We start from the raw sequence: 18,348 nt of genomic DNA on the forward strand, positions 1-18,348 counted from the left end.
TCCGGGTTGGGCTGGATTCGGGAGTACTCGGGCTTCTGAAGTCGGGCCACTCCGTACTGCGCATGCACCAGCGCCCTATCTCACACACCCGCGCATGTGCAGTAAAGAGCCGCTGTTCTTTGGGAGCCCAAGTGTTTCTGAAGTATCTGCGGGGAAACAAGGACACCGGGAGTAAAACAGGAAGGCTCTATAGGGGACCCAGCGCCTTCCCTCTCCTTAGGGGAGTATCTGTTTTTTACTTTTAAAATCGGCTCAAACTTGCTTTAAAGGATACCCGAAGTAACATGTGACATGATGAGATAGACATGTGTATGTACAGTGCCTAGCACACAAATAACTCTGCTGTGATCCTTTTTTTCTTTCTCTGTCTGAAAGAGTTAAACATCAGGTATGTAAGTGGCTGACTCAGTCCTGACTCAGACAGGAAGTGACTACAGTGTGACCCTCACTGATAAGAAGTTCCAACTATAAAACGCTTTCCTAGCAGAAAATGGCTTCTGAGATCAGGAAAGAGATTAAAAGGGTCAATAGTTCATAGATTTTAGCTCTGGCGTACTTCAATGAATGTGTCATTGAGCAAAAACATTAAAAGTTAAAACTTAAAAAGTATAAACATAAAATAAAACTGGAATATCTTAAAAAGTAATTTTTAGGAGAAGGAAGATAGATACAATTGTTCATTTCATTCGTTTATTTTCGCCTCGGGTGTCCTTTAAGGTTATTATGCTGTTGTACAGCTTATAGACCAGGGAGGAAGTTCTGTGATCAGGTCCGCTTTAGAAGGTTTTCCCCGCCTCAGAGGTACTTTCAGCCTGTTTACATTCCCACATGATATTTGTTCTCTTACATAATTGTGTCATTTTATTTTGTAGAAAATATTTCCTTGCACCAGCACAGAGTTCAAAGTGTGTGAAAACTGCCTTTATTTTATCCAGAAAATCAACTTCTAAATACTTAGAAATGTTTTACTTGACGCATAATTCATAACCAAGAAGTTCACTGATAAATGTGGCCACATTGTAAGCGAATGGGTGGCCGGTAACATAACACAAGTGGTCCAGTGCTAGAGCTGAGACAATAGCCTGTGTGGGGGTCCTGCCTCATGGGAAAACCAATATGAAGAAGTTTGGTGGAAAAGCAAGCAAAAAATGGCAGTACTTACGTATTATCTAGGTACTAGTCTACCTAAGCCCGCTTAAAAACGTGCTCTAGGTAGTGATAGCGCACCACCGCTGCCAGTCATTGCGTGCACACCCGCCGCACGTGCGCACACAGCCGCCCTGCTCCCTGACCCGTCCTCCTGGTTGACTGTACATGCGCAGTACAAAAAAACCACGGACGGACAGACAGGGAAAGATGATGACGCAGGGACAGTTAGGTTTTATTATAGAGGATGAGCTCTCGGAATCGGAGCAGTTACGACTTTCGCATAGGAATTCGGCCGCTCCGAGTAAAATCACGAAGATTGGAAATTACACGGTTTCAAGTACCGCTAATGCCAAGATTGGCTTTGGAAACAAGAATTTTCAGCAAACACAGAATGTACACAATGGCTAGGAAAGTGAAAATTGGCTTCTAAAACAAGAATTTTGGGCCCGTAGTAATGTCAACAAAATGGCTGCCAGGATTCCCAAGTCCCCGGAGGCCACACTAAGGTGGCAGAGCGAGCGTTTTTTCACATGGAGGGGGAGGCAGGAGACCAGGGCGTCCCGTGCCCTGGTCCTCAATCCATGTGGAAAACGCTTGTTCTGCCACTTTAGTGTGCCCTCCAGGAACCAGGGAATCTCCAGCGGCCATTTTGTTGACCTGAAAAAAAAAAAAAAACGCGCTGCCACTCTAACATGGCCACTCTAATATTGTTTCAGAAGCCAATTTTCACTTTCCTAGCCATTGTGTTAAAGCCATGTTTGCTGAAAATTCTTGTATCCGAATCCAATTTTCAACGTGTTAACGATGTTTGTTTCCGAAGCCAATTTTCGTATCTACAGAACTATTGACAGCATTGACTTCAATAGAAAATGCCGTAACCCCCCCACAAAAATCGGAACACGAAATTCGGTATTTGCCTGCGGAATTCGTTTGATACAATCAACCCTATTATGATCCTATCTAGCCATTTTGACTGCCGCTTGTTTAAAAGATATTTACTTCCCTTTGGAAATCTATATAGTTGGAAAGCTGAAAATCTTGTATTTTTTGGTAGCACTATGCCCTTCCTGCGTTAGTTGGCATTTAACGAGGGGTGTCCACTGTGCTTGGCTGCCAGCAGCCCTAACCTGGCAACTCAAGTTTCCAGGCGAAGCCCAGCTAGCAAAGCGAGTGGTTGAGGATCCTGGTGTGCAATGTCCAAGAGGACATAGAGTTAGAATAAAAACTTGTCTGAGCAAAGCAAGGACCGAACCCACAGCTCAGCAAGCGGACAATGATTCCACTAAAGCGGGTAATATCACTTTAAAAAGAGTGGAAACCTTAGGGAATCCCTAATTTGTGATATGAGTACCTGAATCACCCCCTTGCACAGTTCTGCCTTCCAGTATCTCTAACTAACAATAACCGTAGTAAGAATCAATATCCCCCTCCCCATAATTTAATCAGTATAACCCTGCCTACTTACCAGCATCATTTTTGAAGGTGCTTAACAGCTCATGTGTTACTTTTTTAATGTCAATGTCTTGTTTAACTAATTCTGTTTTTATTACGTAGCAACAAAACTCTGCTGAAAACGAATAATGTTATGTGTTATCGGTGTTTATACTTGCCATCCTTGTACTATCACAGTTGTATTACTGTCAAAGCTTTTGGCAATAAAAAAAAGGAAATGTTTAAAAAAAAAAAAAAAGAGTGGAAACCCGCTCAAAAACCCTCTAAGGGCCCATTCACACTACAGTGTTTTGCCGTGATTTTAGCAAAACGTTCAAACGCTAGAGCTTTTTAAAAGCGCTAGTGTAATGAAACCCTATGGGCCCGTTCTTACTTGGGCGAAACATGAAAAAAACGCGAAACACAAACGCGTCGCCTGCACCATTTTCAGGCGATTTCCCCGCGATGGCGTTTCAGTGCTATAGAAGCGCTAAAAGCGATCGCGGCAAAATCGCCACAGTGTTCAATGATTTTGCCACGTGAAAAACTCCTGCAAAACGCCGGCAAAAATCGCCAGCGTTTTGCTAAGTGTGAATGTGCCCTAACTCAGGAATGGTGCATTCCACCAACAAGAGGCATGGTGCAAATGAAAGCCAACGACATAGATTTGAAAAAGGGAAGTAAATATTTAAGTAGCAGGCAGTCAAATTCGGTAGACGGGATAATACGTAATTAGCAAATTTTGGGTTGAGAAGTCCTGATGTACAAGTGACAGTGATGGCAAGTATATCTCTGACCTGAGATGGTGAGGATATCAGAATGTGTACGTGGAGCCCACCAACAGCCTGGCCATGTGGTAAAAAAAGAAGCAACCGGGTCTCCACTTGGCTTTGGGCTAGTGTAAGCCAATTTATTCAAAAAGTGCTACAGTACCAAAGCACCATGTTTCAGTCCCTTGGACCTATCTCAAGTACACACTTGATAAAGATTTAACTACCTCTCAAGCCTGCTGTTTGGGTGTCACCCTGGACTCCACACTCTCCTTCACCCCCCACATCCAAAACCTCACAAAGTCCTGCAACTTCCACCTTCATAACATCTGCAAGATTCGCCCTTTCCTGACCTCTGCCACCACCAAACTCCTCATCCATGTCCTCATAATTTCCCGCCTTGACAACTTCAACGCCCTTCTCTCTGGTCTTCCTATGGCCCGAATTGCTCCGCTGCAGTCCATCATGAAGGCAGTAGCCAGAATTATCTACTCCTCCCATCGCTCCACCACGGCGGCTGCCCTTTGTGAATACCTCCACTGGCTTCCTATACTATACAGTCCAGAATCAAATTCAAGATACTGTCTGACCTACAAATCTGTCCACAAAACTTGCCTAACCTACATTTCCGATCTTACTCAGAGGTACACACCTAGCCGCTCACTCCACTCCTCCTATGAACTTCGCCTGACTGTACCCCGCATCACCCAATCCCATGCACGCCTCCAGGACTTCTCAAGAGCTGCTCCAACACTATGGAACTCCCTACCTCCACCCATTAGGGTTTCCACCCGCCTCCATATCTTCAAGAAGGCCGTAAACTCACCTTTTCACTCTGGCCTACCACCCCTCACAAGTGCTCTAAACCCACAGCTGAACTCGGGTCCCCTACCTTTCGTGTAATTACCTCTCCCTCTAGATTGTAAGCCTTTGGGCAGGGTCCTCCTCCTTGTGTCTCCTACCTGATCACGCACCTCCATCACCGTACACTCATCCTATGGATCTGAGTGAAGTCGACTTGTCTAATCCCCATGTACCCATCCAGTGACTAAGCATTACCTTGTACTCATACTGTGCTGCGTGATCTGTTTTTTCTTGTATTCCAGTATTGTCATATTGCTGTATGTCACCCCTAAATATTGTCTGTAACCTAAACTAATGTTCAGCACTGCGTAATATGTTGGCGTTTTATAAATACAATAAATAAATGAATAAATAAATGACTGAAACGTTGTGCTTTGCACTGAGACACTCTTAGGCCCCGTTCAGACTGCACGCGTTTCCAGCCGCGTTTTGGAAACGCGTGCAGGTGGCCGTGTCGCACGACATCAGACAGTGCATAGAGTGCACTGTCTGATGTTCAGACTGCATGCATTCCGGACCTGTGCGGTCCGGGAACGCATGCTGCACGCATTTTTTGTAACAACGCGTTGCTGTCCCATTCACTTTTCAGTGATGGGATCAGCCACGCAACGCACATAAACACGGATGGCGTGCGTTCCCATGCGTTGCGTTGCGCACGCATGGCCATCCATGTTTGTGATGTGAACAGGGCCTTAATAAACTGGCTCAAATTCAGATGGAGACCCGGGCTCGCTTCTTTTGTTTGACTAATGCTGGGAATTCACGGCTCGATTCTGAGCCATTTAGATGGCTCGATAGACAATTTCCAACACGCCCGATCGTTTCCACATTCGATTCCGCATTGAGGAGAATGGAAAAAGATATGAAAAACGAGCGCAAGAGAATCGCCCCCGGAATTGAGCGGGGAACTGATAGAGCGGGAAAAATCGAGTCTCAAAAACGTACCGTGTATTCCTAGCATTACAATACACCTTTGGTAGATGCGGATGTTGGCTGGTCGACTCCCTGGAACTACATAACTGAGGGTTGCAGCACCGAGAATCTCTCGTTATCCATGTGGTGGGTGGGACACATCAGTAAACGGGTCCTTCTCCTGCTGCTGTGAAGGTTAGCAGAGGTGCTGAAGAAGGCCGAGGGGTGCAGAACCAAGGACGTTGTAGACATAGCATGAGGCTTCCTCACAAGTAAACTTTGGTAGACTCTGAATCCCCCGCTCTGAAACCACTATCACAGTGATGCTCTCTCACGCTAGGCTGGTTATGTCATAATATTGCTTTATATCCCTGCAGAATGTTCTTACCCGCTGCCTGCCTTCAAACTGGGAACCTGTTTATGAAGGTGGCTCGTCAGGAAAACATATTCAGATAGAAACCACCAGTTATCAGGTGATCGTTATCAGCAGGAGAGGAGACACAAAGGCCACAATACACAATGGCTTCAGAAGGACCTTCTCATCACACACAGATGACGAAAGTGTAAGTGAGTGGCAAGGGAGGGTAAAACTGGCACAGCAATTCTGGAGTGGGCATTCAGTTTATTACAAACATCATATGCTTCCCTTTAAGATGTGAAAGCTCAGCCCATGACATGGAACACCCCCCAAAGTCAAAGGCAGGTCCTGTAGGCTGGGAAGGGGGGCCGGTGAGAATTATTCAAAAATAAGCTCATAGCAAAACAATGCAAGGGAGGCTAAAGTCTTATAGTGACTGACAAGAGGGAGAGATGAAGGAAAAGGGAGGGGAAGAGATGGAGAGATGGAGGAAAAGGGGAGGAGGCAGGGAGGGGAAGAGATGGAGAAATGGAGGAAAAGGGGAGGAGGCAAGGAGGGGGAAGAGATGGAGAAATGGAGGAAAAGGGGAGGTGGCAGGGAGGGGAAGAGATGGAGAAATGGAGGAAAAGGGGAGGAGGCAGGGAGGGGAAGAGATGGAGAAATGGAGGAAAAGGGGAGGAGGCAGGGAGGGGAAGAGATGAAGAAATGGAGGAAAAGGGGAGGAGGCAGTGAGGGGAAGAGATGGAGAAATGGAGGAAAAGGGGAGGAGGCAGGGAGGGGAAGAGATGGAGAAATGGAGGAAAAGGGGAGGAGGCAGGGAGGGGAAGAGATGAAGAAATGGAGGAAAAGGGGAGGAGGCAGGGAGGGGAAGAGATGAAGAAATGGAGGAAAAGGGGAGGAGGCAGGGAGGGGAAGAGATGAAGAAATGGAGGAAAAGGGGAGGAGGCAGGGAGGGGAAGAGATGGAGAAATGGAGGAAAAGGGGAGGAGGCAGGGAGGGAAGAGATGGAGAAATGGAGGAAAAGAGGAGGAGGCAGGGAGGGGAAAAGATGAAGGAAGGGGGGGGGGGGGGGGAGATGAAGAAATTTAAGAAAAGGGGACGGGAAGAAATTAAGGAAAAGGGAAGGGCAGAGACAGAAAAGTATGTTACAGTAAGAGTGCAGAGATAGAGCAATAGTGACAGTAAGAGAGCAGGGACAGAAGATAAGTGAAAGCGAGAAAGCAGAGAGTGCAGAGAGAGATAGAGCAGGGACAGAGAAATAAGTGACATAGAGAGCGCAGAGACAGAGAGATAAGTGACAGCGAGAGTGCAGACACAGATAGCGGACAGCGAGAGTGCAGAGACAGAGAGATAAGTAACAGTGAGAGTGCAGAGACAGAGAGATAAGTGACAGCGAGAGTGCAGAGACAGAGAGATAAGTGCGGGGACAGAGAAATAAGTGACATAGAGAGTGCAGACACAGATAGCGGACAGCGAAAGTGCAGAGACCGAGAGGTAAGACAGAGCAGGGACAGAAGATAAGTGAAAGCGAGAAAGAAGAGGCAAAGAGATAAGTGAGAGCGAAAGTGCAGAGACAGAGAGATAAGTGAGAGATAAGTGAGAGCAGGAACAGAGAAATAAGTGACAGAGAGTGCAGTGATACAGAGAAAGGTGACAGCAAGCGAACAGAGACAGAGAGATAAGTGACAGCGAGAGGTCAGAGACAGAGAGATAAATGACAGCGAGAGGTCAGAGACAGAGAGGTAAGTGAGAGAGCAGAGACAGAGAGATAAATGACAGCGAGAGGTCAGAGACAGAGAGGTAAGTGACAGTGAAAGACGGAGAGGTAAGTGACAGCAAGAGTGCAGGGACAGCGGGGGGGGGGGGGGGGAAGGAGGAGGAGGGGTCGGTGTTACATGAAAGTGACATCTGATCCCCGGTGCCAGCTCAGCCACAGACTCAGCACGGAAGGCCGGGCATTTATGGTCACATCTACGCTTTTCTGGCACGGCATTCATCGACACGATTGTGAGTCACGCTTCTCACACAGTCACGGCACAGAACATCACACTAGATATCACTACGGTAAACGAGGGATTAAGACATCAGCGGCAGAGGGGATCACTAGCACATTCCGGGCAGATGACGGTGACTTCTTCTGGTTGGTGGGTCCAGTGGTACATCCTGGTCCGCCCCCGCTGCGGCCTGGTGTGGGCGGAGTCACAGTGCAGTCACCTCTATCTTTCCACATAGTACATGTGAGTCCCTGTGAACTGTGGGGGAGGGGGGAGGAAGTAGTGTGGATCTCCTGCAGGAGTGGGGGGTGTGGCGGACCAGGGATCAGGTGAGTATCGGTCACTGTGGATTACCAGATCCCGCTTGATCTGCCTCCGGGAGGGGCGAGGATTCTGGCTGAGGCTCTTTTGGGCACGTGATCATCAATTTGCGCACCTAGGAAGAAAACACAGACTGTTATAGAGATCAGCAGATTATCAACTGGATGCTGCATGACAAGGACACATTTAATGCATACATGCAAATGTATATTTCTCCCAGAGTACAATGCACTATAAATGTCATTTCTTTTATGCTGCTGTCACTTACACTAGGTAGTGAAACTCTGACAGATCTGTCAGGTTTTCAACTAGTTCATCTGCTCCTGGGGGAACTCTGTTGTTTGTTCATTTAAAAAACTACTATGGAACAAAAGTTTGTTTAGTCCAAATGGTGCAAATGAGCAGGAAATCTGGCTGATATCTTTGTATTTAGGGGAGAGCTTTTGGAAAGAATCAAGAAATACTGACAATCCCCATGCGGAGATGGACTAGTCTAAAAACTGTCAGATCTGTTAGCTTTTTACTTCCAACTATAAGTACCAGTAACACAGCAAAAAAGTAATTTATTGTGTAGTTTATTCTGGTAGAAATGTACATTTATATGTATGTACAGTATTTTAATTTTTGTCTTTTTTTGTTTTTGCGATAATAGTCCTTTCACTGTTTCTGGACGTAAAGAGAGATCTGCACTGAAAATAACGTAATGAATACACTTGCTTGGTTTTTTTGTTTTTTTTTTACAATATTAGCGGTTCTTTATTATTTATTGAGTCAGTTTGCCCATTGTAAGATCTTTCCTCTCCCGCATTTCCATTCTGAAATGATTCACTGTGGATGACATCTCTACTCCTGTCAGGTGCAGCTCTGAGGAATGCATGTATTCTCAGTGTTCTGATGCCAGTAAAATAAATAAAACACCTGATCTCCCAGAATGCTCCGAGAGGAAAAGGCTGACATCACTGGGAGGGCGGGGCTACATATCAATATACAGCAATACATAGCTATTGGAAGTGTTTCTGGCGCTCAAACTAGGATATTTAACATAAAAGTCTGTACCCTGAATCATTTACTACATTTTACTATATTGTCACTACAGGGCCTCTTTAAAATACAACTGAAGTGAGAGGTATAGGGAGGCTGCCGTATTTATATGCTTTTAAACAATACAAGTTGGTCATTCAGTTAGTATAGTGGGCACCCTTCTCACACACACAGTGATTGGTTGGTGGTCACATGTACTCCCAATTGTCCCTCTTTTGGAGGGACAGTGCCTGCTTACACCTCTCTGACACTGCAGCTGTCCCCTCCCCTGCTTACACCTCTGACACTGTGGCTGTCCCCTCCCCTGCTTACACCTCTCTGACACTGCAGCTGTCCCCTCCCCTGCTTACACCTCTCTGACACTGCAGCTGTCCCCTCCCCTGCTTACACCTCTCTGACACTGCAGCTGTCCCTTCCCCTGCTTACACCTCTCTGACACTGCAGCTGTCCCCTCCCCTGCTTACACCTCTGACACTGTGGCTGTCCCCTCCCCTGCTTACACCTCTCTGACACTGCAGCTGTCCCCTCCCCTGCTTACACCTCTCTGACACTGCAGCTGTCCCTTCCCCTGCTTACACCTCTCTGACACTGCAGCTGTCCCCTCCCCTGCTTACACCTCTGACACTGTGGCTGTCCCCTCCCCTGCTTACACCTCTCTGACACTGCAGCTGTCCCCTCCCCTGCTTACACCTCTCTGACACTGCAGCTGTCCCTTCCCCTGCTTACACCTCTCTGACACTGCAGCTGTCCCCTCCCCTGCTTACACCTCTGACACTGTGGCTGTCCCCTCCCCTGCTTACACCTCTCTGACACTGCAGCTGTCCCCTCCCCTGCTTACACCTCTCTGACACTGCAGCTGTCCCCTCCCCTGCTTACACCTCTCTGACACTGCAGCTGTCCCCTCCCCTGCTTACACCTCTCTGACACTGCAGCTGTCCCTTCCCCTGCTTACACCTCTCTGACACTGCAGCTGTTTCCTCCCCTGCTTACACCTCTCTGACACTGCAGCTGTCCTCCCCCCTGCTTACACCTCTGACACTGTGGCTGTCCCCTCCCCTGCTTACACCTCTCTGACACTGCAGCTGCCCCCTCCCCTGCTTACACCTCTCTGACACTGCAGCTGCCCCCTCCCCTGCTTACACCTCTCTGACACTGCAGCTGTCCCCTCCCCTGCTTACACCTCTCTGACACTGCAGCTGTTTCCTCCCCTGCTTACACCTCTCTGACACTGCAGATGTCCCCTCCCCTGCTTACACCTTTCTGACACTGCAGCTGTCCCCTCCCCTGCTTACACCTCTCTGACACTGCGGCTGTCCTCTCCCCTGCTTACACCTCTCTGACACTGCAGCTGTTTCCTCCCCTGCTTACACCTCTCTGACACTGCATCTGTCCCCTCCCGTTTACACCTCTCTGACACTGCAGCTGTCCCCTCCCCTGCTTACACCTCTCTGACACTGCAGCTGTCCCCTCCCCTGCTTACACCTTTCTGACACTGCAGCTGTCCCCTCCCTTGCTTACACCTCTCTGACACTGCAGCTGTCCCCTTCCCTGCTTACACCTCTCTGACACTGCAGCTGTTTCCTCCCCTGCTTACACCTCTCTGACACTGCAGCTGTCCTCTCCCCTGCTTACACCTCTGACACTGTGGCTGTCCCCTCCCCTGCTTACACCTCTTTGACACTGCAGCTGTCCCCTTCCCTGCTTACACCTCTCTGACACTGCAGCTGTTTCCTCCCCTGCTTACACCTCTCTGACACTGCAGCTGTTTCCTCCCCTGCTTACACCTCTCTGACACTGCAGATGTCCCCTCCCCTGCTTACACCTTTCTGACACTGCAGCTGTCCCCTCCCCTGCTTACACCTCTCTGACACTGCGGCTGTCCTCTCCCCTGCTTACACCTCTCTGACATTGCAGCTGTCCCCTCCCCTGCTTACACCTCTCTGACACTGCAGCTGTCCCCTCCCCTGCTTACACCTCTCTGACACTGCAGCTGTCCCTTCCCCTGCTTACACCTCTCTGACACTGCAGCTGTTTCCTCCCCTGCTTACACCTCTCTGACACTGCAGCTGTCCTCTCCCCTGCTTACACCTCTGACACTGTGGCTGTCCCCTCCCCTGCTTACACCTCTCTGACACTGCAGCTGTTTCCTCCCCTGCTTACACCTCTCTGACACTGCAGATGTCCCCTCCCCTGCTTACACCTCTCTGACACTGCAGCTGTCCCCATCCCTGCTTACACCTCTCTGACATTGCAGCTGTCCCCTCCCCTGCTTACACCTCTCTGACACTGCAGATGTCCCCTCCCCTGCTTACACCTCTCTGACACTGCGGCTGTCCCCACCCCTGCTTACACCTCTGACACTGCGGCTGTCCCCTCCCCCTGCTTACACCTCTCTGACACTGCAGCTGTCCCCTCCCCTGCTTACACCTCTCTGACACTGCGATGTCCCCTCCCCTGCTTACACCTCTCTGACACTGCGGCTGTCCTCTCCCCTGCTTACACCTCTCTGACACTGCAGCTGTCCCCACCCCTGCTTACACCTCTGACACTGCGGCTGTCCCCTCCCCCTGCTTACACCTCTCTGACACTGCAGCTGTCCCCTCCCCTGCTTACACCTCTCTGACACTGCAGCTGTCCTTGGTAGGTTTTGAGGCTTCATATCAATAGTTATTGTGGCCCCATGTAACACTGGCACTGGGGCCCCAAGCCCCTAAGTTATGCCACTGGACGAGGCACCCCGTGGAAATAAGGCCTCATGAATCAGTAAGACAAACAGAAAGGTCGGAAATCTGGACGTCTGTAAACCCCAACTAAGACTCAACCTTTAGCACACTGAGGTCTTACAATCGCCACTTCCAGAGAAATACAAGCCCCACCTTCCCTAATAGAGAATACGTAGCTTCTATTGTAATGTAGGGATGCTGGATAATGTAGTCTGGCTTTTATCATTATGCCTACTTTTGGAATGACATGGTCACAGCTAATCTGACCCGTCCAGCAGCTGAATCCATTGAGAAGAGGAAGCTAACTGCACTGCAGCTGAATCCATCGAGAAGAGGAAGCAAACTGCACTGCAGCTGCATCCATCGAGAAGAGGAAACAAACTGCTCTGCAGCTGAATCCATCGAGACGAGGAAGCAAACTGCACTGCGGCTGAATCCATAGAGAAGAGGAAGCAAACTGTACTGCAACTGAATCCCATCTGGCTGATAAAACAAGAATTCCGTCCAACACTGGCTCTGCACGTGGTTTCATCTGCTCCAACTGTCATAATTTGCAGGCTGTTTCAGGGCACTGGGCAAATGTCCCCACCTCGTCACAGAGCAGGAGAGTTTGCAGTTAACTGTTTCACTGCCCAAAGCCTCTGCAGAGACCACTACAATACATGATTCACATCACACTGTGCTTGTTCCCTCATCACTGACTTCATCACCCCCCCCCCCCCCCCCCCCAATACTGTAGCTCTCAGTTACTGGATCAGGCAGTGTCACCGATCTTCCCTGCACAAGTATAAGCTCCTCCCCCCATACTATACCTGTCAACCACTGGATCAGACAGCCTGACCGGTCTTCCCTGCACAAGTATAAGCCCCTCCCCCATACTGTAGCTGTCAGTCACTGGATCAGGCAGTGTCACCGATCATTCTTGCACAAGTATAAGCCCTTCCCCTCATACTGTAGCTGTCAGTTACTGGATCAGGCGTGTCACCGATCTACCTTACACAAGTATAAGCCCCTCCCCCATACTGTAGCTGTCAGTCACTGGATCAGGCAGCGTCACCGATCTTCCCTGCACAAGTATAAGCCCCTCCCCTCATACTGTAGCTGTCAGTCACTGGATCAGGCAATGCCACCGATCTTTCCTGCACAAGTATAAGCCCCTCCCCCATACTGTAGCTGTCAGTCACTGGATCAGGCAGCGTCACCGATCCTACCTGCAGAAGTATAAGCCCCTCCCCCATGCTGCAGCTGCCAGTCACTGGATCAGGCAGTGTCACTGATCCTACCTGCACAAGTATAAGCCCCTCCCCTCATACTGTAGCTGTCAGTCACTGGATCAGGCAACGTCACCGATCTTCCCTGCACAAGTATAAGCCACTCCTCCCCCCATACCAGACAGGCTGAAGCCGGACTCGTGTAGATCCCGCATGCCTCCATGACGAGTGGATGGTCGTGTGGGCGTGTCTGCCAGTGGAGTTCCTGCTTCTTTCTTCCCAGTGTGCGCCACAACAGCGACGTCCCCCTGGTAGGGAGTACGGTCCACACATTTTAGGCTAAGCATCTAGAACAATGGAGAGATGGTGTTATACAGGGCCTGTAGGACAGTGTGTCTATACAGAGCATTACAGTTCTGGCTCCGCCCACAAGCTCGGTCTATGAAAGAGGAAGGAGGGGGTGAAGGTATGCCTGGACTGAGCCATTACCCCTTTCCACAACCAAACCCCAGGACTCTCACTTTACTAGCCCAGCCGCCAGTGGAGTACCTAGGGTATTTGACACCCGGAGCTGATTATTCACAGACATCGAACTCCCCGGTCATTATTATTTTTTTATTTGTGGGGTGGTTGGTTTCAGAGGTGGCATGCTAATAGTACCCCATGTGATATACCCGGTGGTCTAGTGGTGCCCTCCCAGTCTGACTTGCCTGGTGGTCTAGTGGTGCCCTCCCAGTTTGACTTGCCTGGTGGTCTGGTGGCACCTCCCAGTTTGACTTGCCCAATGGCTTGTCTGGTGGTCTAGTGGTAACCCACAGGGAGGAGGGCTGACGTAATTTCTCACGTTTCCGTGGGATCCCCTCCTGTGTCCCCCTGCAGAGTAGGTCACAGCAGTGAGTGAATCTCACCTGATCCTAATGCAGGGGTCTCAAACTCAATTTTCCTGGAGGCCGCAGGAGGCAAAGTCAGGATGAGGCTGGGCCGCAAAAGGGATTTCACAATCGGCAGCAATTGCCCAGCCCCCCCCCCCCCCCCCCCCTGTCCCTTGCATTGATTTTTATTTCAAAATCAAATTCACACTGAACTATTTTGCCTATTTTACCTTATAGTTCGCTTCAGTGCTCCCATAACAAGTAATCCGCCGTGTCCTCGACGCAAAACGAGGGCTGCAGAGCCACCAAATCGCCCAAGGGGCAATCAGCCGGCATTTCCTGGAAGGGGCAGAGCTTTCAGCTTCAGCTCTGCCCCTCCTGATGTCAATCGTGGTGCATCGCCGCCTCTGCCCGCCCCTCTCACTCTTCCTTCTCAGAGAGGGGCGGGGAGAGGCGGCAATCCGTGCGGCAATTGACGTCAGGAGGGGCAGAGCTGAAGCTGAAAGCTCTGCCCCTTCCAGGAAAATGCCGGCGGATTGCCCCTTGGGCGATTTGGGGGCTCTACTGCCCTCGTTTAGCGGCGGGGATGTGGCGGATTACTTGGGAACACTGAAGCGAACTACAGGGAGTGCAGAATTATTAGGCAAATGAGTATTTTGACCACATCATCCTCTATATCCATGTTTTCTTACTCCAAGCTGTATAGGCTCGAAAGCCTACTACCAATTAAGCATATTAGGTGATGTGTATCTCTGTAATGAGAAGGGGTGTGGTCTAATGACATCAACACCCTATATCAGGTGTGCATAATTATTAGGCAACTCCCTTTCCTTTGGCAACATGGGTCAAAAGAAGGACTTGACAGGCTCAGAAAAGTCAAAAATAGTGAGATATCTTGCAGAGGGATGCAGCACTCTTAAAATTGCAAAGCTTCTGAAGCGTGATCATCGAACAATCAAGCGTTTCATTCAAAATAGTCAACAGGGTGGCAAGAAGCGTGTGGAAAAACCAAGGCGCAAAATAACTGCCCATGAAATGAGAAAAGTCAAGCGTGCAGCTGCCAAGATGCCACTTGCCACCAGTTTGGCCATATTTCAGAGCTGCAACATCACTGGAGTGCCCAAAAGCACAAGGTGTGCAATACTCAGAGACATGGCCAAGGTAAGAAAGGCTGAAAGACGACCACCACTAAACAAGACACACAAGCTGAAACGTCAAGACTGGGCCAAGAAATATCTCAAGACTGATTTTTCTAAGGTTTTATGGACTGATGAAATTAGAGTGAGTCTTGATGGGCCAGATGGATGGGCCCGTGGCTGAATTGGTAAAGGGCAGAGAGCTCCAGTCCGACTCAGACGCCAGCAAGGTGGAGGTGGAGTACTGGTTTGGGCTGGTATCATCAAAGATGAGCTTGTGGGGCCTTTTCGGGTTGAGGATGGAGTCAAGCTCAACTCCCAGTCCTACTGTCAGTTTCTGGAAGACACCTTCTTCAAGCAGTGGTACAGGAAGAAGTCTGCATCCTTCAAGAAAAACATGATTTTCATGCAGGACAATGCTCCATCACATGCGTCCAAGTACTCCACAGCGTGGCTGGCAAGAAAGGGTATAAAAGAAGAAAAACTAATGACATGGCCTCCTTGTTCACCAGATCTGAACCCCATTGAGAACCTGTGGTCCATCATAAAATGTGAGATTTACAAGGAGGGAAAACAGTACACCTCTCTGAACAGTGTCTGGGAGGCTGTGGTTGCTGCTGCACGCAATGTTGATGGTGAACAGATCAAAACACTGACAGAATCCATGGATGGCAGGCTTTTGAGTGTTCTTGCAAAGAAAGGTGGCTATATTGGTCACTGATTTGTTTTTGTTTTGTTTTTGAATGTCAGAAATGTATATTTGTGAATGTTGAGATGTTATATTGGTTTCACTGGTAAAAATAAATAATTGAAATGGGTATATATTTGTTTTTTGTTAAGTTGCCTAATAATTATGCACAGTAATAGTCACCTGCACACACAGATCTCCCCCTAAAATAGCTAAAACTAAAAACAAACTAAAAACTACTTTCAAAAATATTCAGCTTTGATATTAATGAGTTTTTTGGGTTCATTGAGAAGATGGTTGTTGTTCAATAATAAAATTATTCCTCAAAAATACAACTTGCCTAATAATTCTGCCCTCCCTGTATAAGGAAGCTTTTGCCGGCGCGGGCCACAAAATATTGTATCGAGGGCTGCAAATGGCCCGCGGGCCACGAGTTTGAGACCCCTGTCCTAATGTGTCCAGCTCCTCCGCACCCGGCCAGTCACTCTACTTCCTGTTTCCTGTAAGTTGTATAATTACACGTCACATGCAGGAACCAGGCAGGCAAAGAGTGGTCGTCTGCCGAGGATCATGGACGAATCAGGATCAGGTGAGTTTCACTCACGTCGCACCGCTGTGTCCTAGGGGGACACAGGAGGGGGGCCCAATGATGTCCCCAGACTCCACGATGCTAATTGGTTCCGCCGGCTGGAACCTCGATCTCTTCTGTTACCAAGTGCCTCAATACAAGTTACCAGTGCCTCAATAAGTTACCTGTGAGCAGGCTGTGGTCTTATAATTAATTATCTTCCACTCACAATGAACTGTACAGGATGGGATTTCTACTGTAATGCAGGGATGCGGAGAAATGCAGCCTATCATCTATTGCACTTCCTAGTTAGGATGTCACATGGTTAATTCTGACTAACCCGCCCTGGACAGCTGCATCTAGACAGGACAGGAGGCAATTTGTACTGCAGTGACAAACACATCTGGCACATGAAACAGATATTCTGTCTAGCACTTTGCATTATACGCAGTTTATACTATCTTATCCCCCAAATTGCTATTGGAATTTGCTTTGTTCAGTGCTGAGTTTAGTTGCAGTTTCCAAATTCATTTGCAGGTTATATGACTTCAGTCAGCATCTCCTGTTAGAAGACAGGAGGCGGAGCATGTGCTACGGAACTTGTACGCTATACTTGGGAAACAGGAAGGGGGGCGGTCAGATGTCTTAAGGGTTATGGAGGCTGCCATTAACATTTATCTTAAACAATGAAGATTTCCTGTCTGTCCTGCTGATCATCTGCCTCTAAAGCTACCCATACACTACGTCGATTTTCTATCGATACACAGCAGATTCGATCACTGTGATTTAATCTGCTGTGAAATCGGTAACACAAATGTGGACCGATCGATTACCATCCGAAATGGATCGATTCAGTCGGTCTCTTACGGCGGAAAATTTTGGCTGATCGCGGGCGGGAGCGCGTCGTTAGCAGCGATCGATGATAACCGACGCAGCATAGCAGCAGCAATACATTACCTGTCCGCCGGCGCAAGTCCCCGGTCTGTGCTGACACTTTCTCCGGCTGGCCTGTCTCCTCATTACTTCCTGTCTCCTCCTGTGACAAGCCGAAGTTCAAACAGTAGAGCGCCCTCTGCTACTTGTACTTCCGCTCATCACAGGAGGGGACAGGAAGTGAAGAGGAGACAGGCCAGCCGGAGAAAGTGTCAGCACAGACCAGGGACTTGCGCCGGCGGACAGGTAATGTATTGCTGCTGGCCGGGGTAGCACACAGGGGGCGGAGAGCAGGCGGCAGCTCCATAGGTTGTGAATCGATTTCAAGCTGAAATCAGTTGAAAATCTGTGTGCAGTAATGAGCAGCCAATAGATCCCTCTGTGATCAGGGATCTATCTGTTGGTCGATCTGGTGGCATTCGACCTGTGTATGGCTGCAGTGTAAGACTTTTAGCATGCATATTAGATGTCTGACTGAAGTCTGACTGGATTAGCTGCATGCTTGTTTCAGGTGAGTGGTTCAGACACTACTGACCAGCAGGACAGCCAGGTAACTAGTATTGTATAAAATAAAATAAATGTGTCAGCGTCCATATTATTCTCACTTAACTGTCCTTTAAAGGACAACTGAAGCGAGAAGTATATGGAGGCTTGCATATTTATTTCTGATAATACCAGTTGTCTGGCTGTCCCATTGACCCTCTGCCTCTAATACTTTTAGCCATAGCCCCTGAACAAGCATAGAGCATATTCGGCGATTCTGACATTTTTGTCAGATCTGACAAGATTAGCTGCATCCTTGTTTCTGGTGTGATTCAGACACTACTGCCACCAAATAGATCAGAAGGACTGCCAGGCAGTGGGTATTGTTTAAAAGGTTGTCCAATCTGAATACATATACTTAGGACAAGCATAAAACCTGCACATTCTCGGAATTACTAGTAAACTGGGGGCCAACCTTACCTCAGATGTGAGAGTGTTTTAATGAGCAGAGACTGCCATCTAGAGCACAGACTGTGAAATTACATAAAATACTCAAGGTTTCTACATACCGATTATCAATGGTACGCATTGTCGAAACTGCAAAAAACAGTGCAGGGAAATTTGGGCGCAGTTGGCGCCACCACAGGCTGTAAAGTGAATTACGACTTTAAACTCAAACAAATTACTTTAAAAACACCTCAATTCGGCTACCAATAATAGCTAACAGACAAATTACTTCTTAGCCTTGAGTTCACGGCAGCCTGGAAGAGGAATAATTAACGTGGACGGGACTTGTGCAGGAGCAGGGTGAGGAGTTTTTCAGCTTTACCCTGCGCCCAGATTTCCATGCACTGTTTCCGCATGTATGCGGGCAATGTTTATACAGTTTGGAGT

General features: G+C 48.5%; 1 protein-coding gene across 5 annotated transcripts in view; it reads right to left on the minus strand.

Annotated features, from left to right (window-relative positions):
* Positions 1 to 899: 899 nt before the first annotated feature.
* Positions 900 to 18,348, minus strand: part of DPYSL5 (dihydropyrimidinase like 5) — a 166,274-nt gene continuing 148,825 nt past the window's right edge. For 4 of the 5 annotated variants that reach the window (XM_068279881.1, XM_068279880.1, XM_068279882.1 and 1 more), the window contains 2 exons: positions 12,953 to 13,121; positions 900 to 7,914 (listed from right to left, as the gene is read on the minus strand). In XM_068279881.1, the coding sequence (XP_068135982.1) occupies positions 7,829 to 7,914; positions 12,953 to 13,121 (255 nt within the window). In that variant the 3' untranslated portion in view covers positions 900 to 7,828. The remainder of the gene's footprint in view (positions 7,915 to 12,952; positions 13,122 to 18,348) is intronic. The other variant, XM_068279883.1, reaches the window with a different exon arrangement.

Source organism: Hyperolius riggenbachi, chromosome 4, assembly GCF_040937935.1.
Source record: "Hyperolius riggenbachi isolate aHypRig1 chromosome 4, aHypRig1.pri, whole genome shotgun sequence".
Lineage (NCBI taxonomy): Eukaryota > Metazoa > Chordata > Amphibia > Anura > Hyperoliidae > Hyperolius > Hyperolius riggenbachi.